Source organism: Zerene cesonia, chromosome 11 (assembly GCF_012273895.1).
Source record: "Zerene cesonia ecotype Mississippi chromosome 11, Zerene_cesonia_1.1, whole genome shotgun sequence".
Classification (NCBI taxonomy): Eukaryota; Metazoa; Arthropoda; class Insecta; order Lepidoptera; family Pieridae; genus Zerene; species Zerene cesonia.
Window position 1 is genome coordinate 3,789,012 of NC_052112.1, and position 24,884 is coordinate 3,813,895.

The window sequence follows — 24,884 nt, forward strand, 5'->3', positions numbered from 1 at the left end:
TAAGCATTATTTGTATAAAGGACAGTTCTATCGACATTTAACGTGACTTGTACGATGACTGCTTTTGACGCTTGCTCTATAAAGGCCATAAATGATATATTTGCAAATATTTAACAGTATTTTCTTGTTTCAATAGCATTGTTCTGTTCAATTAAATAAGTGTTCACTGTGTCTTTAGTTCGGTCACTGATAACTATATTACTATATTTTATTACAACGTACTTTTAAAACGATTGAGAAAGAGAAAAAATAATGTAACTAGCGACACAAAAAAAATTAACTTCTTTGTTACACAATGATCAACACAATGATTTTAATATAATATATTTAAATATGTACCTATGTCACTTCTTTTATTAATATTATCGCTAACATCAAAAACAAATTGGATTTAAACTAATTATTTTTTGACAACATAAGTAAATACCATACTACTGCTGAGTCTTGCTTGTATTAGGAATGTTCGGAATTCGTATTTCCTAATTTGTTATAAAATTAACATAATTGAATGCATACAATTAATGTAGATGCATATGAGCGACGTGTACTGCTTATAATCACGTGACACGTGTAGTCGTAACATAAAAACAAAGATACAAGTAATTGTACTAATACTATGTATTGATATTATAATTATTTTTTATTATACGATGCAAATATGAAAAAAGTGTAATTGTCTTCTTAGTACCCTTTGAATAATTTATCGTTTAGTTCATAAATACAATTTTGTTAATTACGACCAATTATATGTAATTGAAGCAAGATATGTAGAGTCACAATTGTAATATTCACAAGAGATTAACAAATAACACTAAAAAAAAACTAACAAAACAACATATTTCAAAGTAATCATGCTTCAGAACAATTGCAAAAAATATTAAATACCTCACAACAATTATAACTTCCAATTAGAGTTATAACGAAACGCCAAAAGCGCATTAAGTTTTTGATTGCAATTTAATTCACAATATCCGAAGCGATCGTAAACTTTCTTTCTCAATTATACGTGCAAGCTTTGCTGTGAATTAAGTTTAGTTGGGCAAAGGGGCGGGCGGAGGCCTAGCTGCACGGGCAAGCGTAAGCCTTTTATAAGGTGAGTGAGACACGCGCGGCGCACACACGCTACAAGTCGCGGGCAGCGATAGGTTGTGCCGCAAAGGGGCACTACGATCGCTCGTGCCGAAACTCGACTCACGATTCATTTTCTTTGAAATTTCGTGCAATTGCAAAGAAAAAGTGACCGCGGCACATTGTGACTCAGAGTGCTTGTGAACGTTACATTTTCACATATCGAACGTGTTCACATTAGTGGAATGAAAATCAAATGTCTGAAAAAGTAAGGATTACATGAGCCTGGAAAACTTAAGGCAAGTATGGACATTTTTTAATTGCTCAAATATATAAATATATATAAATACTTATGAGACATAGGGTTGTACAAGCGCCTTGAAAAAATCTAATTGTATTGTGTATATATAGGTGAGTTGCTAACCAGCTTATAACCTTTGTTTATCGCTTGATAAAAAAACATAGGAACGTAGTTATGCGACAATTGCTGGCATTAATTGTGGTTAATTCAATTGATTTTCTAAGAAACTAGATAATTTTCAGTGGTAATATTTTTATGAGTGTGACAAGTACTTATAAGGAGGAAAATTTTACTTCTTTTTTAAGTTATGTGCTGAGATTTTGAAGATTTGTCTCATAGATAAGTTGAGTGTGTTTGGATCCTATTAGTATGACGATCGTGTAATTTTATACTAGTATCACTGGTCAGTCCCCCTATATACCTGAGTCGAATTCATGATGTCGCGATGTATCACCGTCACTAGATGAATTATTAACAAGCAAAACATAATCATTTCCTACTAGTCATGTATTAAACCATATATTGTTTCCCTTTAAATATATTGTTCCATTCACGAATGGCCTAAGTATCTCTTGTAATGTTATCAGATAATTTTAGCGGATAAGGCATTATGTGTTATCTTATTGATAACAACTGATCTTACCTTAGCATACCTAGGCATGAAGAATGCCGTCAGATATTCTATTTGACAATTTATTTCGAGTTTTTTGACGCGTTAATTATTTTTTTAACCAGGTAGCTAATTTCCTGTTTATGTGATGAGATTAGAAAAACCGATGTTTTTCAACGTACGTTTTTGTTCGCTCTAAACCAGTTATAAGCATTAAAATTTAAATGTTTATGTCAATATTCTAATCGTATGGGAACTCCTTCCATATGAATCACGCTTAAGTCTCTATGACGTAAATTTAATGAGGAACAAACGTGAACAAAACCGCAAACAATATTAATTTTATTATTATTAACTAAATGTATGAAACTATAGGTCTAAATTCGAGTTGATAGTTTAATTTTTTTTCGTATACTGAAAAAATAACCATTATATTAAAGATAGAGATAATTGTACGAATATCAAGCCATTGTTAAAAGTGCCAATGTATTTATTGTTGTATCGAATTAATAATAAAATTCACAGCAAAGATGTTTCTGTAAAATAACAAAATAATTTTATCAAATTAGTGTATTGTCATCGGTCCTCAATAAATCTACAAAGTTTGAACGAAATCTGGCCGTTTAAAGTGGGTCAAAATCGCGCCCAAAGAAGTCGGTTACAAACAAACAAACATACAAACATACAGGTGAAGCTTATAAAAAGCGCGTAAAAATAGTCCATGTCAATAATTTAACTTAATATATTTTCCTTAGAAGATTCTGTGCTGTTCGTATATTATTTAATTATAATCCAACACATAGAAGAATAAATTGTGATTTTATATTATTCTAATCGCAAAGGTTTAATGCTCTTGAGTGGTTATAGATTCGGAAACGTTAAAAAAAATAGATATCATCGTAAGTTTAACGTAAATTTAAACAATTGAAAATCGATGAACCATATGCTAGATTTTCCAAACAATATGTCTAATGCAAAAATAGTTCAGTTTGGATGTGGAAGAATTATATTCTTTCGCAATAATATGTCCTATGAATAAATTGTAAACTAACTAAAGTTGTCTTGACTAGTTCCCTCATCATCATAGCGTTGACATGTCATTAATATTGCAACGAGTCTCCGGAAGAAGGAAGGTTTTCAGGGTCAGAGACGATACATGTTTCTGTAAAAACATTTTACATACGTTCCAATCAGACACAATAAATACAAACTATTCATTTAACATAGCAAGCCCTTAATTATAAAAAAAAATATATAAAAAAAATACTAACAGTATTTTTTTTCGTGGTTAGCCCGGTATGGCAAAAGAAGCAAGCCTTTCGATCTCGCCTCATGATCGATTCTTTTAATTCTGTATATTTTTTAAATATTTAAAAATTATTTGCGCAAAAAAGAATAATATGATAAATAAAGAAAGTTAGTGTAAATGAAGTTAAAATAAGAAGTTAAAGAAGATCAAGTTTTGTTTTAGAGAAAATGTACCTATAGCGTAAATACTTCAAAATCATTTGACTGTTTCCGTAATAGACGGAGAGACTACATATTTTTATAACGTACTATTTTTGGAGATTAGTGCAGAGACCTAACAAAATTCTTTAAATATTAAAACATGATTAGCTATCAATTAAATTGAGTACCAATGATAATAATATTATTACATGATATATATAGTTAATGATGACATAAGTTATGCAGTTTTTAATTTTACGACTGGAATATTAAAAAATAATATGTTTATCTACATACCGATACAGGTATGCGTATATCATATAATATAGTAAAATATTCCATGAGTATGTGGTCAACTAACTCATAAATATACATATTTCATGATATAATAAATTATTTTTAACATAATGATCATATTTTGTGTTGATTTAATAGTATTTGACTTAAAATCACTTCTAGTTTTCCTTAACAAGTACTCACAGGTTACAGCGAAATTATGATCTGTTAGATCAGCGTTTCTTACTACAAGATAATTCAAATGAAATGTTACGCACGAATGGTTATTCAATTAACTGTGTGACCTCTGTCAATCACTTTTACAGAATAGTGGAAATAAGCAATAAGAATGGGATAAATAGTAACTACTATAGGATAAACAATTACTACTACTGAGAAATTTTGAAAGAACAGAAAAAATTTTGATCACGACGCGGGATTCGAACCAGCGTTTTTTGCCAAACCGTAGCAACCACTCTTCGTCTCGGCCACCCGTGATCCCGGCATTAAAAGCATTTCAATGCTATAAAGCTAATAATTAAATTACTACTGTTGTTTAATAACAGCCCCTTTTCTATAATATGACGTTTTTACTAATTCAATCGATTATGTATAGATTTTGGTACCTTGTGTATGTACCCAGTAATTTACATCTATTTAATACAGTGTAGTTGTTATATTTGAATTGAGCAGTTATGGCTTAGTGGTTAGGAACTCAAATAAAATCGCAAAATTAGGCTTCGAGGCAAGATGAGCGTGCGAAAATTTAATTGATCTTTCAATCCATTTGCACATAATACATATGACCACTACTAGAAACGGTGTGGAAACGTGTGTCTAAGAACTAAAAATTCAGCGACATGTGACAACTGCTAACCCGCACTTGGCCAGCGTGGTATTGTAGCCTGAATTCAAACAGGAGGAGGACATATCTAGACTGATGATGATTTTGAACTATAAAATCTTTAATTATTGGAAATAGAAATGACCTTATGCTTTATCCAAATTATTGCCAATTCGCTTATTCTCTTCGGTCAGATTGATTATATGCTGATCAGTTGAATTTCACAAAATAATTAGATTTAAATAGATTTTCGGTGCCAAGATTATTAATGCAATCGTAGTAAACTGTATAAAAAGGTTTCGGTAAATGAAGTTAGGTAAGATTTGAACCCAATGTCGGAGAAACCTCCATCGACACGCTTCAGCGAGCGGAAAATTGCTACCGACACCTTTTTCGACTTTTTAAGCCCACTTGAGTTCTATATTAACACAGTATGCATGTGCGTTTATTTTCAACGAGCTTAAATTAAAAACGTAGATAGTAATTGAAACTCAATGTAAAACTAAATTACATTGGGAATAAAAGGTCTGCCTATTAATTTTGATATCATAAAAATAATAACCTATATTTACACTTAATCTTCATTTAAAAAAACACAAATTAAAAGAACTTTAATGAATATCTGATCCTGTACCTACAATAACATCCCTTTTTACGAGTCGTCGTTGTGATGAAAATGTAATTGAAAGACTATAATAGCAATATTGCGTATCAATTAATGATAACTAGAATAGAAGCGAGCGAGGTCTGTCAGGTGTGGGGACGGACTGTTGACAAATGTGATTACATTTACAACCTATCGAAGAACTGCTTTTATTCTTACTATCTATTGTTTGCGAGCCACTAAACGATTAGTGTGTAACCACTTATCTCTTATATTGATAAGTGTTGGGCGATAAGTGTGTTGTAAATCTGGGTCAAATTTGCTAACACATTCTTTTCAATTGAATCTTTTGAGATAATATAAATGTATACTCATATTTTCATTCAACGTCTATCTGCGTTCATACTGATGTGAGGGGTCACTCGTATATATATTGTTTACATAGTTAAATAAGTAATATATACTATGACTCATTCAGATACGATTGACGTGTCAAGATTTTATGTCGTTGTTAAAGTATTTACTTATACGACTAACCGACAGCATCTTAAATGTAATTATTTCTTGTTACAGATATTAAATCTTCGAGACATTAAACATATCAGAAGATTAACAAAAAAGTACGAAAATTTACGAAAAATATTTGTAACCGCACTGGTTAAGATATATTTTTGATAAAAAAAATATGTGTTATCGCGATTTATAGAAGAAGGAATAATATTAATATCTAAGTTAGTAACAAATGAGTATATTAAGTAGCACAAGAGAAAGAATAGTATCAAAAAACATGGCGCCGATTAGTTTGAGAAGTAGCTTAAGGATATTATGGACGACGGTGGCAGCATTGATCTTCCTCACAAGGAGTAGTGCAGCACCAGCCTTCGGAGGAACAGATAAAGCTATGGTGAGTTTCGTTAGTTCTTTTACTAGTATAGTTATATAGTTTTACTAGTATTATCTGTGGTTTTATCATCAATGTGTCATGCAATTACGTTTTCTCTAAACATGCTTTTAACTAAAATTCGTATGTTCTAATACTGCATTACTGTATTTGTATTTAAAGCATATATTTATTTTATTACATGAAATAATTAATGCTTCCAAAACGGAATTCATGATATAACGCTATCAAAAGAAATACCATATTAATCATGGGTAAACCCTATAGTCTTATCGAAATGACATTTAATTTTTAAAATGAAATATTATTTGGGTTTATTTTTGCATAAACATTGAAGTTATTTAATACGTATGACTAATACCAGTAAGTTCCGTTAAATACATACCGATACATCTCATTAATCTTGTAAATCGGAAATGATCTCGCGTTAGGTCGACAGGTGACTCATGGTTTCAAAGAATTGATCATCGGCGCCTTGAATTAAAAACTCAATCTGTAGTAAACTCACTCACGGTCGTAGTATTCATTCATAATAAACCACCCGGATACAAAAGTACTCATTTCACGTTGATTCAAACTTGGTTTCCTTACATTTACTTTAGCACTCGTAATATGTGAATCACCAATGAACATATATGCTCTTATTGATACCTACCACGATATTGGTAATTTAACGACATTGTGTCATTTGTTTAGTATTCATTAAGGATACGTTGTTTGTGAATGAATCAGTAAATGATATTTTTAATTATTATTTGTTGAACTTTTTATAGTATAACATCAAAGTCTAGCATGAAATGCTATGCATATGTTTCTATGTATGGTCACAAATTTTATTAATGAAATAGATTATTATACTCATTTCAATTACACACAGAATCCAACACACAGACAGGTACTTTTAGAGGTTTAAAATATTTTATCGGGGGGTATCTTCATCACATTGTTAGAGTAACTGTATCATGAGTGTTTATGTGAAACCACATTTATCACAATAATCCCATATCGCTCTCGGGAACTATAAAGCCATCAACGCAAGGAAAGATTACATAAAAATGATATGAGCGGTCACCGTACTGTGAGTCAGGGAGTAGGACGTTCAGGCTTGAGGAGGAAACGGTAATAAAGTTATATATGTTTCTTAGAAACAGTAGAACGCATTGTGACTCATAAAACCAGTCTTACAGCTCGCAGCTCGCCTGCCGCCAAGTTCTAGGTCATAGTGCACCGACAAACACATATCGTTGGTGTTCCATATGATTTCAATTATATTGAAAATTAGTTTATTAGTTTATGAATAAGTCGAAGTAAAATCGATTCCTAGGTAATTAAATAAGAGCGAACTGAAAAATATTCCACATTTGTCAGGTTGTTATTACTAGAATATTGCAGTTTATTTATGTAATATCGAATTCTAAAATAACAAAGATATCGCGAAGAAAATTATATAGAATATTCGAGCACAATTTTTTGAGCATGTAACAATAATTTATTGAAAAATATGATAAAACTTTCACTCGCGCACATTCAAAAGCCACGCTGACCGACATACTTTGTTAAATAATATCAAGACGCTAAAGTATTTCTGAGAGTGTTTTTCATTATTATTAACATAACTCAACAATAAATTTTATATGAAAGTGATCCTGACTCAGGTAACATAGCCAATGTTTCATTAACAGCTATTACACATAAATTTCTAAATCTAATAAAAGATGTCAAGGTTTCATCGCCCTGCCATTGCTGTTAAATTGATTATAATCTAACTTTTCATAGAAAAATAGTTGCGACAGTCAACAAATATTAATGTACAAACAACTGAATTTTTACAATTCAATACACAAAACGCAATAATCATTCTCCTTATAGACAAATTTCAAACAAGCAAAAAGCGCCAAGGAATGTACTTTTAAATATTCTAATTTGATGTAAATCTGTTGCGTATAGATTTTGAAAGCTAAATAAGTGTCTTATTAATTAAATTTTCATTTTGCAACTTTTAAATAAGGTGGGTGTTCAAGGATTAAACCTAATCAGTTTTTCTAAAAGTTAAATATAATAACGAGAATATGGACACGACATATTGTAGTATAGTAATGAAAAAGCAAAATGCCACATTGAAAAAGTTAACCTCATATAATAAAAAAGTATTGAAATGCAAAATCGTTACTAGGATACGCGTCAACGCCCACGAGTGTCGTGAGCCTCACATCGGTCCAAGTCACGAAAGCATTCCCGCCACCAGGCTTTAGCTGGTTACACCAAAGGGATAGTGGGATTCAAAATTTATAGGTCATTGTACGACACTCACGTGACTATAGTGTCATCCACCTCTGCGGCACATCTACCATGGTATTTCCTGCCACATTCAATAGGTACTGTTATGAATAAGGCACCCTTATATAGGGGGTCACTCTACCACTACATGCCTACTGAGAACAATGCCCCAGCAGAAAGTGCCAAGAACCTGAGCTGTTCTTTGTCTTTAACGTTTCGCGCATGAGTTCGATTAATGTGATATAAAAATTCGACGCGTGTGCCAGTGAGCGGACATCTCTCGTAAAATTTCCTACGCGGGTTAGAACAATGAACTTTAAAAGCATTTGGCATAAATAACATGTATAGGTTTTGTTTATGTGGAGAATTTGTAAGTTTGAGACCATTGTCTTCTATTTTTTACCTCTATGATGGACAACACTACACAATTCGCATACAAAACTGCCTATATTGTCCACCGCCCCTTTGATGCTTTTAGGAAAACCTGATCGTATCTTAAAATCATTCTAAACCTTGTCATGGCAGAAGATAAACGGGTCCAAAAACAACATTTTACATGTCTGCAACTCTAGTCACGATTTGAGCTCCTGGGAAGCGAATTGTTTTTGAGAATCGCGAAGTATATATTTAAGAAGCGTCATAACTACGGTTAATATTTGATTGTGACAATGCTTTTGTTTCTTAGAAATTTAAAAACAGCTTTTTCAAAGTATTTAGTTTTTCCTGCTTTACTAGAAACACAAAGTTTTAAAACGTAGGTACATGATCAAGGCAAGTTTTAAAAGTATTTTGCTATTAAGGTATCGACCATTGAACTCGTGTATTATTCATACAGAAAAAATATTTGTTTGACGAAGCAGACAGCAAACAGACGTTTACATGAGTAATATGATTTCTGCGGTTTCGGATGTTATGAAGTGTGGCGATGGTAGCGGGCGGAGATTCTCGTCACGCGCGCAGGAAGCACCGCCGACCTTCAGCACGCGCTCCATGGACGCTTTGGTCCTGATCGCTTCTCATTGTTCGCATCTTCCGTCATATGTTTGCTTTACATATTCTTATCAATGTTTTTCTCAGCAATTTTCAAGAGTGTTAGAAAAAAGGGGAGTGTAATTTTGATCAGTCATACATTGAAATTATATTATTTTACACAATTGCATTTAGCAACCCGATTGCATAATAAATTAAAGTGTAGACTAGAATTTAATTATTTAAAACGAGAAGATTCATCGACAGATTGTCCATAGGCAAATAGACATATTCACTTTGACTGTTGAAATTAACATAAAAATCCAATTTCCACGTGTAAACAGCAAATGATTGGCGGCAATCTACGGACCAGAATTGATTATATCTTAGCTATTTGAACACGTGATAAACGTGATGGTGGCGGACAAAGGGCACAAATGGGAAAAAAAAGACCGAAGGTTTGCACGCAATATGTTCTATTTTAACGTTTTGTCAATCGCTTACAATTATGAGTTATTACAAGTGCTATTAATTGTAGTGAGTGACGGATAACGCAACTTTCATTCGATTCGAAATTTTGTTTCGGTTTCTACATATTTAGTGGTTTTGGTGTGAAATAATTCTAATTCTTTATAAAATAACATAATAAAAAATTAATTATTAGTCTCATCGAAATTATCTCTTTCATAAAGTAACGACTACTGCTACTTAGGATCCAAAGAGCTTTTAGATAACGTTATATTTTATTATATATACTGTTTTATTTATTTTCTTGTCTTGAAATATTAAACGCCTAACTAAATATAAACATCAAATAAAGCTATTACATTGACGATTTTTATTCCTTACATTCATGTTAGAATCCTTGATAAACTCATATTGCGTGTACATTCAAAAACCACTCACGTACTTGAAATATTTTATAGCAATTCTTGGTGACTATTTAAACCAATGTGTAAACAGAATCTTTTAAGAAAAAATAGCCACAGATAAATCATTTATCCTAACATAAATAATTATTTATTACATAGTTAAAACGTTTTTCTCCCATCAGCTCAATCAGTATTATTATTGTTAATCATAATAGATAATCTTTGTAATCCGCAATTCACTATATCTGTATGTTTCCCATAATTACACAATTTGCTCAGTGCAATTAAAAATGAATTGAGTACAAACATTTCTTACTATTAGAATTACATATACATATGTTTATCTACGTTTTTAAATGTCCAGAATAATTTGCGCACTTCGTATGTATAATGTAATCGTAAATTATTTATAATTGTATCAGATGTGTGAACCAATTACGATATATAGATACATTATGGAGACCACGAGTATGTTTTTGCGTATCGAAATATCATTACACCCAAAGTACACGTGTATTTATCCCCTACACGAGTCGTATAATAACATTTTCACGTTATTATGTGTAATTTATGTATGTTAATGCCATAGTACGTTGCACTAGCAGCATTTGTTATTAACTATCTATAACAAAGGCCGTAAAAATTACGTACGTACACATTGAGTGTAAACTCAATAGGTACATTTGTTTTGTACATTTCAATTGTATCTATTTTAACACATTTTATGACTTATATGATACATTTAAAATCAAAATTTGTTTTGTTATAAATTACGATTACTTAGACAGAGATTAAAATAAACACATTTTTATTATTCATTCCTTTACTGAGTTAACATGGTTTTATGTAGATGTATTTTAAGGTAACAAAATTATGTCTAAGCCACTAATAACGTACATATTATTATAATATGGAGATTGGATCAAACTGTTTTAGTCATTATTTCAAAACCCTTGTTGTCTTAACAGATGTTTATGTCGCGTAGGAGTTTAATTTACGCTAAGATTGGTAGGTAACTACTTTTTTTAATGATGTAGAAATGTATAATTTGCATTTAAACCAGAAATTAACCTGGACTTTAATAAAATTAACAATTTATTTGCATAATACTTCCTAATTATGATTGAGAACAATTCATAAACACAGGCACGTGTAATATAGACAACTTAATTGAGCTATCAGAACTATCCTTAAGATGCTTCCTAGAACAAATTGCGACTCATCATATAGAAATTTCTATCAACACCCAATAAGGGTTCCCACTAACCATGTTATTATCAGGCTGATAATGAAAGAATGTCAACACTATACGATATTCAATTATCAATACGTCACGTACGATAGTCAAAAAATAACCTTGTCTAATGGACTAGTAAATTTTAAAATACTTTTTTTTTCTGTTAATTCAGATTTCAGATAACATTAATTATTACTAATATCATACTCTTATGATATTTCAAATCAAAAATTGATTTAAATTTAAATAAGATTTTGGAATTCTTATTGAGTTTAAGGTATTTTTACTCAAAGTTCGTTTTTATAAACATAAACATATGTTTCATGAATATTCTCCGTCATTATAGACCCGCATGCGGTAATGTTTAAAGCTAAGTACAATGTATATCATAGAAATGCCTGCAATGTGGTGTAACAATACTCATTTGTTATAACTACTTAATTATAAATAGTAATATTCCTACGATTTTCGTCAGAAAATTACGTAACATCTATCATCTATACAAAGAAAAAATAGAAGACGTTTGTATTTAATATTTTTACATAGTGCATTGCAATAAATAATAATTATGGTCTCGAGTGCCCTTGAAAACAAACAATGACTGTGTTGTGAGTATATAACTAGGTGGAAAGGTATGATTAAGGAGGACAGTGATTAAGCAACTTACGCATAGAGTAAACAAAAGGACTGGCCGGAAGACATTTTTCCGGTAGGTTTTTCACCTTTTTATATTCAACAGCAGTAATTAAAGGTGACATCTCCCTTCGTGTTACTTTTTTATTCTTCTTTATTGACTGGTACTGTGTTACTATATACTATTGGCCAGTGTCAAGTATTAATTTAAAGGTTACAACAAGCGCACAAAGGATTCTTTTCCCCTTTTAATTTTGAACTTTTGGAGCACAACATGCTCGAAAAAAATAATATAAACTGGTGAATTAGATATGAAGTATTCCATTACTATTCCATAGGAATATTCCATTTAAGATTTTTATTTATCATTCTTCTGTTATAATGATAATGTTTATCGAGTATAAAACAAGAAAAATAAAACGGACGTCGTTTTGATCTTTGAACTATACACCATTAGCACAGGTACTACAACTATAATAACATATGACATAAACGGCAAAATGCTCGTCGATTTTAGCCATCATATTTGCATTTAACTCGACACATTTTCCGTTCGAAAGTGACCTTAACAGTGACAATCGAAACAGCGTGTTTCCGAATCACATAAACATACATGTTACCGGCCTCAGACTCCAACCGTTACCGAGGCACACTGACCCCGATACGCTTGTACAAATTTATTAACCCGTCGACAAATACTTTTACATTATCCTCACACTGCGATAATAGGATTTACTGTTACAGTTATTTTGAATACCGCCTACGTGACATGAAATCGACATTGTACAAGAATCAATTCGCACTTCGTTTTCGACTTAACGGTTGAAAGGATAAGCGGAATAATGCTAACACTATCAGCGGAATTTGTTCGGATTAAGAGACGTCAATTTCGAGGTCGATGCATTGAAATACCATCGAATCTTTTCAATGCTCTATACCAGTGCTTAAATATTTAAGATTATAAGTTTTGCTTTTGATTGAATTATGACTACGCAGGCATCTAAATTTATTATCAGTTCTTGATATTATAGTCAATTCGATGTATACCTTATTAACTTTTGCCCGCTTCTTTGCATGCGATAATTTCGGAGTAAAGCCCGTTTCCCATTTTTTTCTTATTTTGTTGTATAAATAAACCTTCCTATTGAATCACTTCATCTATTAAAAAAATCCATCAAAATCGTTGCGTAATTTTAAAGATCTAAGTATACAGACACACATACGAGAGAAAGCAACTTTGTTTTATACTATATAGTGATGATGATAGCATCTTTAAATTTTGACGTAACCGAATACCTTAAACATAAAGGTGAAGAGACGAAAAATGAATTCAGCGATGTATTCGTATGTTGCATCAAATCAGAACCTGACAATACTCCAACTATATTATGAAGTCAACGATCGTCACACAGGGCAAGTACCTGGACGAAGGCGAAATTGAGCCATACCAAAACAATCACTAACTGTTTACTAAGAATTAAATCGAGATAACTTTGTTTTTTACTTGCACTCTTGTCGTTATTTGATGTGCAAATAAAATATGGCTAATTATCATTGAATAAACGAACGTTCATGCATATAAGTCTTCTGGGATGCTTCCTGGACCAAATAGCTTTTTAAAATCGATTTTAATAACATAATCTTTTATAAGACACAATAACTATGTATTCATTAATATTTATTGGAAAATTAGAAGCAATTCAAGAGACAACATTACAGTCTAGCGTTCATCTCATTTACCCATTATGAAAAATTCTCGGGATATAATATGTAGTGACCTAGCTAGTATCATATCTTCAATCCTTAAAGAACTACGTCGTCATTAACGTACGTAGTCATAAGCTTTATGGTCCAATATATTTTTTCTAAAAACGAAAGCTCTACCACAGTCAGAGCTTTAAAGCTTTATAAATTCACACACTATTCTGGCACATATTTTCCTGTAGAAAAATGATCACAAATGAACATTCGTTGCACTCATTGGCCACCTCAGCACGTAGTATGCAACGATTGTTGTTAAGGAAAAACAATAAGTGTGCGGGGGTATTGACTGCAGACATTGTTAATAGGCCCTCAGCTAAGATGAACAAAGACGTGCGCGGTGCCAGTCGGAGATGCGTGGCACACATTGCGATGCGCCGCACGCGCCGACTGTCAAGGTTGCCGTAGTGTAAAACGATACTGCATGCTTGCGGTTGATGAACATAAGAACTGAGAACAACCGTGTCGTTCACATCGTTTTTATATCAACTCAAACATCGTGGCGCGAGTGTTCAGGAACTGTCGTGTTTAGAACAAAAATCTTAATATCGGTTATAATATTATTGTTGTTGTTGCAAATATGCTGTTATATGCACGTTACTCAATTACATATTGAAATTAAATATGTCTTCCGAAAGCCTCCTTCTAAAGCTTAGTTAAAGCCATGCAAATTCCATGTAGTCGTAATGAAACTGCACAAAATAGTCAACTTTTTGTTATAGCACTAATATAATTAAATGCGGTCGGTCTATTTAAAACTTATTTTTAGCAATTTTCACTGTTTACTTTGTTATCATATGAGCTGATAATAAACAATGGGGGATAACCTTGCGTACGCGCACGATTTAACAGATAAAAGCTGAGAAAGTACCTACTTTGTGATGTCACGGTGTATCCACCTACTCATAAACAGCAGATAACATATATGAAATTTTAAATTAATAACAGAAAGATATGGAAATATATTCTGATAACATGATAGGGAAGTTCCGGTATAACACTAAAACCTAAACTTTTAATCATTGCTACAAAACAAAAGTATACTTTGACCATAACTATAGTACATTTAGAAGGGATATACCTACAATAGGAAGCATTACTCATGATGATATGTTTTTCTCCACTAGCAACACTTATTCATCATGGTAATTTGTTTGTTGGCATGAACGTTGCCGTCATAAAAGGAAATAATAAATTAGTACTATAGTGGAAATATGTAAATATGAATATTAAATTACAATTTTCTCTGGATCGTTATGTGGCAATTTTATTGCACAAAACGTAGTAATTCTTAATATTTCTGTACATTTAAATGTAACCATTGACCAACAATACAAGCTAACGCATGATTACTATATTCTTTTTGGCTGTACCCTCTTGCTGCATACTAATTTTCTTATCATAAGCATGCTCATGTCATTAACAAAGGTCCATATCCGCTATGGATACGGCAGTCTAATTACGATTCACACTTCCAGATGTATCTAGCTCAATATGGCTACCTGAGCCCTTCAGTAAGAAACCCTTCTAGCGGACATATCATGGACGAGAGCTCATGGCGGCGGGCGATTGCGGAATTTCAAAGCTTTGCTGGATTAAATACAACAGGTACTTATACAATAATTGAACATAATACTGATCAAGTTAATACTGACCTTTTTTACTCTACTGTTACAAGAGGAGGGTAATGTTTCTTCTAGTGTGTATTTATTATTTGTAATCTTACATATTTCAAAATGTCTATTTAAACGAAGTATTAACGATTTTCCTTTGGGATTAATGGATTTTTTATGTATGATATTCTATAAGACACATATAAATATAATATATTGTTACGTCTCATATGTGTCGTAGATAAATAAATAATTATAAACAATAGTGACATCAAAACAGGTTACCCATTTATGATCATTAACATTAAATGAATACAAATAAATCCTGCTCTACGCCAGTCAATTAATTCAGATAATTTAAATTTCAATAATGTACACTTCAGTGGCAAACAGCTGTATGGTGACTATCGCATTTGTATGCGTGACCATACAATGAATGTTCGTCGAATTGCTGGTTTGACGTAATTAGTGTAATAGTAACCCATAACCGTTTCTCAGTGACCTTGCTGGACGCTGGGTGTACTGAATCATACTTATTTTATACATTAATGCTTTAGTATTCGTGTACATTGGTTTTTATCCCTGATTCGTCGTACAATGTACCTTAATTGTGCTGTTACTGCAATCACAGATCACAGTTCTTTGTAAATAAATTTAGACAAATCCCTCAACTAATTTTTTATCAAAGAGTACCATCTATTCTTCCCATATATTTTTGCAGTTTGATTTATAAAAAGTGGTAAATTCGATGTATTTAAAAATACTATTTTTCTAATATCACTAGTCATGACATGAGTAGCAGATGTAATTGACATTGACAATGCAATTACCGTCAATGAAACCATGGTTGGCAGGAGACCACTGAAATACCATACCATTACGTGGTTAGAACTTTAATTTCACCCGTACGTGTCTTGAAACAGAATTAGCTAGCTGGCTGACTATTGTATAAAGTTCATTGTTATCTGAAGAAATATATGTACAAAGTTAAGATGTTTTTTTTTAAAGAGCGGCCAACCAAAGGGGGTATACCTGATGAGGGGATCGTTTTTGTGAGGTTGTTGTCGGCCCTATACCGGTTATATTATTGTATGTTTGGAAAAAAAAACCTTTCAGAGATTTTTAAAATACTTCGTATTCCTCTTGCAACAGCGTAATAATATAGTAATAAATTTATGTTATTGTAGACAAGCATATATATTAATTGTTTGTAAATAAAATTGATATATTTTATATCATTTTATTAATGATGTAGTTTTGCTCACGTGTTACTAATTATGAGTGGTTATATATAATCCACTGCTCTTTACAATATGAATAATAACTGTTTTACAAACAATTTTATTACAATTGTTTTTTTTTTTTGACGAACAAAACGAGCTAAGCTTTAGTAGTATAAGTCTTAATATTCTTTTTAGATATTTTAAACAACAATGGGTTAAAATTTAAATAAAAGCAACTTTGAACTTGTTTTTCGTTGTTTCATGTCATGAAAATCTCAATTAAATGATAGTCATAGTTACAAATGTCTATTCCAAGTTTGAAGAGGTGTTTATGCTTGATGTTTTCCGTTTGCGTTTTTGTCTATGCTATTGTGTAATTGCTTCCTGGTCATCACCATCGACGATTAAATGTTAAAAATTTAAAAATCTCAGTTGATAACAAGATGTTATCCGACTGTACACTATAAATAATGTACACTTACTTTATTTGTAGTGTTTTTGTATTCTTAGAACAACATCACAACAATTCTCGATTAATTCTTTTGTCTCATTTTCCTCATTATCGATGAATATATTGACTAGATAATTGATATTTTTTATTGTTGCATTTTATCGCGAGTTCAACAAAAATTAAAGTGTTTAATTTTCTTCTTTAGGTGAATTAGACGAAGAAACGATTAACGTGATGTCATTGCCGAGGTGTGGTGTTCGCGACAAAGTCGGTTTTGGTGAAAGCCGTGCCAAGCGTTATGCACTCCAGGGTGAGTTGTGCCTATTCGTAAAACGTTAAAATTATTGTGCAAAGTAGCCAATTATATACTTATTCATACAATAAAAAGTTGCCTTTTCTAACTACATTTTCGTGCCAAATATCTTGATTGACAATGGTATTGTTGTTGATGAATTTGCACGGATTTCTGAACAATCAAATTATCGTTATTTACATCATAAATTCCATCTGTCATTATCTAATAGCATTTAAAACTTGCTCAATATCTAGGATCAAGATGGCGCGTCAAGAATCTGACATACAAGATCTCAAAATATCCATCGCGACTGAACCGTGCTGAAGTGGATGCTGAGCTTGCCAAGGCCTTCAACGTGTGGTCTGACTACACCGACCTCACCTTTACGCAAAAACGATCTGGGCAGGTCCACATTGAAATCAGGTACGAGAACTGAGGCTATTCTGTTAATTATAAAGTGTAAGTTACCAAAAACGAAGAAGATTCTCGATTCGGCTGTTTTTATTTTATTTTGTGACTCGATGTCGGGTTTTCCACCAATTGATGTGTTATTTGTGTTTAATAAGATATCGATTTTTTTGATCCCATTTTAAAATTTGGAGTACCACCCTGTCCAGGAACGTTGGTAATCGATTTTAAAACAGTAATGGTTATAATGTACATATAATATAAATATTAATCGATCTTGGCGTGAGTGACTAATCGCTTTGTATAGTTTATTGTTCAGGTGTAAATGACCTAATATAATATAACATTTCACAGTGTAACTACTACACTTAAAGTCTCAAGATAAAGGCTGCGTGGACTTAACGTCAACGATAACATTCTCATATCTCAATTCCATTGTATTATAGTAAAAAAAAATTGCACATTTGTCAAAATGTCTAATTTAACAACTGTGTCTGTCCATCTTTCACGATTGAATCAATGAATCAATTTGGATGAAATCTGATACAGAGATAATTTGAGACCCGAGAAAGGTAATATATTATAGGATAGCTATTTTTCCGGGAATTCCAATTGAATGGAAAGTATGAAATTAAAACCTTTGTATTAATTGATCTGTATTTTCTTTGCTATGCTGCCGAGCGGAATTCTAGTGTGTAACATTATAAAAAAAAAAACAAAAAAACAACATGTTGATCAATAGATAATAGAAAACCTGATTACATAAAGTTTTACATTAAATAAAAGTGATAATACCGCAGACACATTGTACAACTCGCAATACAAGCAAATAAGTATTACCCATCACATAATCGAAATATTTGAGCGCAGTTTGGACACAATGGTGATCAGTGTTGTGGAACTGAACACAAATTGCTGGCATTGACTGCCATTCGCCTATTTGTATGACAACTCACGTAGTATTAAGTCTGCATTACAACTGCTATCGTAAATTGTTACCGTGCAACTGTTTTGTAGCATGTAAATGGAACTGAAATCGATTGAACAATATTTTTCAATTATTGCAATTATCGGAATGATTATTTAAGACCTGGTAATTATTTTATCTTTATCCCTTTTTATGGTCAATTATTTTTTAATTGACAGTTTCATAATAAACGCGCTTTGATGATGTCAAATTTAATTACAATTATGCATTATTCCTATTCAATTTTCATCGATGTTTCAGTTATAATAAAATTTTGTTATAATAATATATCTACATAAATATCATTCTACAGATTTGAAAAGGGAGAGCACGGTGATGGTGATCCTTTCGATGGACCTGGAGGCACCCTGGCCCACGCCTATTTCCCTGTAAGTGGAACTACTGTCAAATATTAACGATATTACTCCAAATTTCCTTTGTTCCATGAAACCTCAAAATAGGGGTATATTTAGTTTATATACTTCTTTATTCAACAAAATCCACTTAATTATGATTTAAACCGCAAAGCGGGCCCCTCTTTTATATCGAGTATATTATTCATTTCCATGGCAGCAAATGCAAACACAAAACGATGCGTAAAGACGGCTTTCCCAATAATAGTACACAAAAAAGTATTTGCCTACGGATGTAGCACATTACCATATTATAGAGAGTAACATTTTGAAATGCGATGTTATCTTAATTTGTTTTAACAACTTTTATGTAAATATGACTCTCGCAATGTACCTATTATCCAGTCATTATACAACTATTTTTATGATTTAAATATTTCCTTGATATATTATATACATCCAACATTATTTGAGTTTCCAAAACTATTGACGATAAAAACTTTCTACGAGAATAACGTTTAATATTTATTAAAACGTGTAACGTGCTTTCGCAGATAATGTAGAGTCCATAAAGCATTATAGATTGATGCCTTTTTAACTAATTAAATGGCTTTTCATTATTCGACCAGGTGTATGGAGGTGACGCCCATTTCGACGACGCTGAAATGTGGTCCATCAATTCAAGACGAGGCACCAATCTTTTCCAAGTAAGATCATATTCAGATTTGCTTAATTTTTGTCTTCTATCTGAAGATTTGTGCATTAAAATGATCATGTCCTAAATACATCCAATTCTGATTAATATTTTTAGGTCGCTGCTCACGAATTCGGTCATTCGTTAGGTTTGTCTCACAGTGACGTCAGATCTGCTCTTATGGCGCCCTTCTACAGAGGATACGACCCTGCCTTCCAACTGGATCAAGATGATATTCAGGGTATTCAGGTATGATTTTTTTATAAGTAAAATAATTTACATTAAATAATCATGGTCAAATAAGATGAAATAGTGAGTTCTTTCTCCTGGATATCAGTACAGATGATATTAATAAGTACGTACGTAAGTACGAAACAAAAATATTAAATCGTTTCAATTTTTTTTTTTGGCGAAAACAACCCTTCAACTATTCTATTTTCAGGCATTATACGGACACAAAACACAACTCGATATCGGTGGTAGTTTAGCGCCCAACCCCACTATTCCACGGGTCACCACGCAACAACCTTCCTCTGAAGATTCCACGCTGTGTGCTGATCCCAAAATTGACACAATCTTTAACTCTGCTGATGGAGCTACATTTGTTTTCAAAGGTACGATAGATTTAAATCAAGCAACTCGTTATAAATATAAAATATGAATATAAATGTCTATGCATTAAATAACAACTCCTGAGGAGCTAATAAATAGCCATCAATCATATCAAAATTGTATTTGCCGAGTAAGAGATGATTTCTCTCGATTGTATCATTTCTTATAATATTCTAAAGTGAAGTCCTTACAATCAAAACATTCATCTAAATATGTTCTAATTCCAGGAGAGAATTACTGGAAGCTAACCGAAAATGGAGTGGCAGCTGGATACCCACGCCTCATCGCCAGATCCTGGCCAGGTCTTCCCGGTAACATCGATGCGGCTTTCACCTATAAAAACGGCAAGACCTACTTCTTCAAGGGATCTAAGTACTGGAGGTATAATGGCCAGAAGATGGACGGTGACTACCCCAAGGATATCAGTGAAGGTAATGTAAAATGATAAAGCTTATTATTTGTTTGATTCAAAGAAGTTTTTATAATTACATTTGTATGTGTCTTTAGTTATGATTCTATTAACCTTGTTGTTGTGTAGCCAAAAATTAATTTTAATTATATCAATCAGGAAAAAAAAATTACTCACGAAGTAATTTTAAATAATTTCAGGTTTCACCGGTATCCCAGACAACATAGACGCAGCCCTCGTATGGTCAGGAAATGGCAAAATCTACTTCTACAAAGGCTCCAAGTTCTGGAGGTTCGATCCAGCTCAGCGACCTCCCGTCAAGTCGACTTATCCCAAACCCTTGTCTAACTGGGAAGGCATCCCGGATAATATTGACGCAGCTTTACAGTACACCAATGGATATACGTACTTCTTCAAGGGTGGATCTTATTGGCGGTTTAATGACAGAAGTTTCAGTGTAAGTATGGCAATTGTTTTGACCGTAATATTTTGTTATGAAAGCATGGAATTTCGAATCAGAGTTGAAATTTAAATCAATGTAATATTTTGAATTTATGTGATTCTTAATTTTATTGCAAATACAAATGTATGGCTTATGTTTTATATAATTAATGACGTAGTAAGTCAAGATAACATTCTATTGACTCTCTCCCTACTGATATAGGACTGATAGAGGACAATAAAGGCATAAAGATATGATGACACAGTATCGTTAAGGAAGAACAATAGTCACTACTGCGAGTTACACTATCAAATTAAATAATTATTTATTATCATTTCGAGATACATATAACGTAGCAATCTGAATTACACATACGTAGCTTTATTCGTTTTATAGTAATGTAATTCTTTATTATGGATCTTAAAGCGGATCTTTATTGTAGACATAAATTCGAAAAATATATTGCTTAAGACAATGTTACTTCTTTATATTTATTTATGGTGTATTTTCCCTTCATATGACCGCTGAATAATCTTTTTAGTGGCGTTTATATTTAATTACTAATGTATTTTACTTCGAATGACCGCTGTAATATTTTCCCAGGTGGACATGGACACGCCGTCGTTCCCCAGGTCGAGCGCATACTGGTGGTTGGGCTGCAGCTCAGCGCCGCGCGGCACAGTCGGAGGTAACGCGCGCCTCACGCACTCCCCAGAAGTCGACGATGACGTTGGCGATATCCTCTTCGATGCAGGTTTGTTCCGGCGTCCAGCGGCTCTTGGTTTTAGGGACTTAATGACTAAAATTCTCTTTGAACTACCCTTTTAATTTTGAAAGTAGGAAATTAAGGAGAAAACTAAAACACCCTGCTTTAATTTAGTTTTCAATTTTTTTTTTATGTATTTGTTAAAAACTTGAGGGTGATTAAATAATGTGAGTGTTAAAGATTTTGTTTTACGTTCAATACGTAGATGGATAATTAATTATTGATTTTTTTATTTTACACAGAAACAGCCAACAAATACCAAGAGTTTAGTTTATTTCCGATGGTTAGGACCGTCTTACCAACTCCACTGTCTGTGGTAGAATGAGTCTGCTTTGTTTTGTGTCTGTTATGTTTATGTTATTTCAGTATGTTCTATGTTCTTAAAATACTGTATTAGATTAGTTTCCTTTTTTGTAGACTGTGTTTTCCTTTCTTTTTTATTTTAATTGTCTTTGATTTGCTCGTTTATTGTTTTATGATTTTTTGTTTTTTTGTCATAACCATTTTCAGATACTAATCCGCGATGCGTTTCGCAATTAACCAATCTATTTTTTATGATTTACTAAATGAAAACTAACATTATTTTCTACAAATGCCATTAACAGCAAAAAGTAACATAAATTAAAGTATGAAATACTAACCCATTTTGCTGTGGCGTTAAAAAACATGCATTTTAACATTTTGTTCAGCTTATGCTTAAGCAGTGGTTGATGGTTGATGGTCCGGTCACAACACCACGGCTTCTGGGCGCCTACGAACATACCTAAGATACGTTAAAAATTATCGAATAAAATTTAAAGATTTTTTTTTAACGTATACCTTTAAAAGAACTTAATTAAGGATTTTTTTAATTGCACAAATTTTACAATCACGAAAACACTAGTAAAGCAATGCTAAATGTGTCTTAAACAAGAGAATATTCTTAAATAATTAAATCAGACTTAAAAAATAATTCAATGATGTTATTGAATTCATATATGTATATTCAATAATAAATCTTGTTAAGATACTATTTATGTATAGTTAACACGCAGTGCAATTTCAATCACAACAAAGTAATTAATTGAAATGGTGCACTTATCGTTTTCAAATGTCATTCACAGATTTCCAGTGTTATAAATAACGTGTTGGTGATTGGATTCTCTACACGTTACAATTTGTGTGTTTTGTGTTTGTCTTTTAGGTGTAAAATCAACCGCTCCCAGATCATTCTTCTGGTTCAGGAAATAGCCCGGATGGATGTTCCTGTATATTGTACATAATATTACATAAACAAAGACTCAATTAGTTATAGAGGATATGAATACCAGTGAGATTATAAGACAATAGCGGTGATTTTTATACCGGCAGTCATGTCACGCGCTGTGTGTACGTTGTTTTTTATCACATTTGCATGGTAGTGATAGTGATAAGTAGGTTGCGCTTAGAGCTTGTTAGCGATTTGGCATGTGCTTCCTTACTCGTACTCGCTTCTCGTATCAAGCTTTCTTCATAACATAGTTCATACCTACATAGTTCGATACATAGATTCACCAGTACATTCTGAATCTTAACGAATCAAAAGTAAGGTAGTTTAGATGGGAGTTAGCGATATGTAAACAATTGTTAAAATATTTTAAATTAACGATATCAATACTTGAAACTATTAAGACTGCATTTTATTTATTAAAGGGTTTAGTTAGTTAAACTTATTATATGACCACAAAGTAAATAGGTTGTGGGAAGTTCTGGTTATATTAAAGATCATTTTCTAGATTCATTCCTGAGTAAAATTCTACGCTTCGACATAAGTACAATTTAAAGTTCATCGGGTGCTGCTAGAGAAAATCCTAGCCGTCGTTATAATGTAAGATTATTTCATTCACGTTTGAAGTGGCACGTGTGAATCATCTACATTGATTTTAGTTGGGAATATACAATTTTGACAAGATCTATGAATTAATTTGTGTGTGACTAACATTGTCGAATATACGACTGCATGCGTAATTCGACCCATCAAAAGTATTACATTGATATAACAAAACAAAATATTCAGGAGAATTAAATTACTACACTTGTTCTATGTATATAAATATCAATTTGTGCATGCTAATGGTTGAGTAGTGTAGTAGTGTAAATAATAGAGTGAAGTAGTTCGCTGGTAACGGTGACATAAAAAGACTAGCTAAAGTCGAGTTCATGTTTCAGTGGTCAACGTTCAGTCAGGCGGAGCTTTACTGTAGTATGTACTTGGAGCTCCGTTATCTAAGGAGGACTAGATACGTCCTCCGTCGCGCCATCACTCACTCGCGTCGTAGGTTTCTTTTCATTTCTTTTGCTTGGTAAAACTGTTGAAAAACACAGATTTGTTTTGCGGGATTTACGCCTCATTACGTTCATCATTCATTTGTGTTGTTCATTGCACTTACTGTGCACAGATGCACTGATAATATTGCTATATGTTCACCCGCTAAATTATTTATTACGTGTTTTGGACAGATGGCGCCGATGACGCGGGTGGGAACCGTAGGGGGAACAGTGGGGCAGTCACGACTTCGCCCGGTACATGGATGGTGCTTAGTTTAGCGCTGGCGTTTACGCTTACCTCCACAGTGCGCGCCTAGCGCAAAGGAACACTGCGTCTCTCTCTGTGATCGTGTGCGTGTGTGTGTGTGTCTGTAGTGTTCGATATATTGTGTATAGCGAACGCCATACTGTTGACGAGTGCGAACTTTTATACTGTTGCGAGAACAATAATTTAATTCGAAGTCATAGTTTTTATACTTAATATAAATAGATGATGTAAGCTCGAGTGTGATATTGAATTAAGAGAAGTATTTGTATTAAATCATTTAAACAAATCTCATGTA

General features: G+C 32.6%; 1 protein-coding gene across 12 annotated transcripts; it reads left to right on the forward strand.

Annotated features, from left to right (window-relative positions):
* Positions 1 to 1,095: 1,095 nt before the first annotated feature.
* LOC119830077 (matrix metalloproteinase-14) lies at positions 1,096 to 24,875 on the forward strand. 12 transcript variants are annotated; one of them, XM_038352922.1, is made up of 15 exons: positions 1,096 to 1,371; positions 5,726 to 6,056; positions 15,257 to 15,410; positions 17,295 to 17,399; positions 17,639 to 17,807; positions 19,073 to 19,148; positions 19,742 to 19,819; positions 19,924 to 20,055; positions 20,249 to 20,420; positions 20,646 to 20,849; positions 21,028 to 21,284; positions 21,873 to 22,023; positions 23,219 to 23,403; positions 24,223 to 24,328; positions 24,514 to 24,550. In XM_038352922.1, the coding sequence occupies exons 2-13, from the start codon at positions 5,895 to 5,897 to the stop codon at positions 23,263 to 23,265; spliced, it is 1,707 nt and encodes a 568-aa protein (XP_038208850.1). In that variant the 5' UTR covers positions 1,096 to 1,371; positions 5,726 to 5,894; the 3' UTR covers positions 23,266 to 23,403; positions 24,223 to 24,328; positions 24,514 to 24,550. The 12 variants fall into 12 exon arrangements, with proteins under 12 accessions (XP_038208850.1, XP_038208858.1, XP_038208851.1 ...); XM_038352930.1 differs by having other exon boundaries at positions 21,873 to 21,957; XM_038352928.1 differs by having other exon boundaries at positions 1,097 to 1,371; positions 15,281 to 15,410.
* Positions 24,876 to 24,884: the final 9 nt, after the last annotated feature.

Bases quoted from the DNA above. Each gene is read 5' to 3' on its own strand.
- LOC119830077 (XM_038352920.1), top strand. From the start codon at position 5,895: ATGAGTATATTAAGTAGCACAAGAGAAAGAATAGTATCAAAAAACATG. The intron at 17,400-17,638 runs GTGAGTTGTGCC...CTCAATATCTAG, and splicing joins CAAGCGTTATGCACTCCAGG to GATCAAGATGGCGCGTCAAG. The intron at 20,056-20,248 runs GTATGATTTTTT...TTCTATTTTCAG, and splicing joins ATGATATTCAGGGTATTCAG to GCATTATACGGACACAAAAC.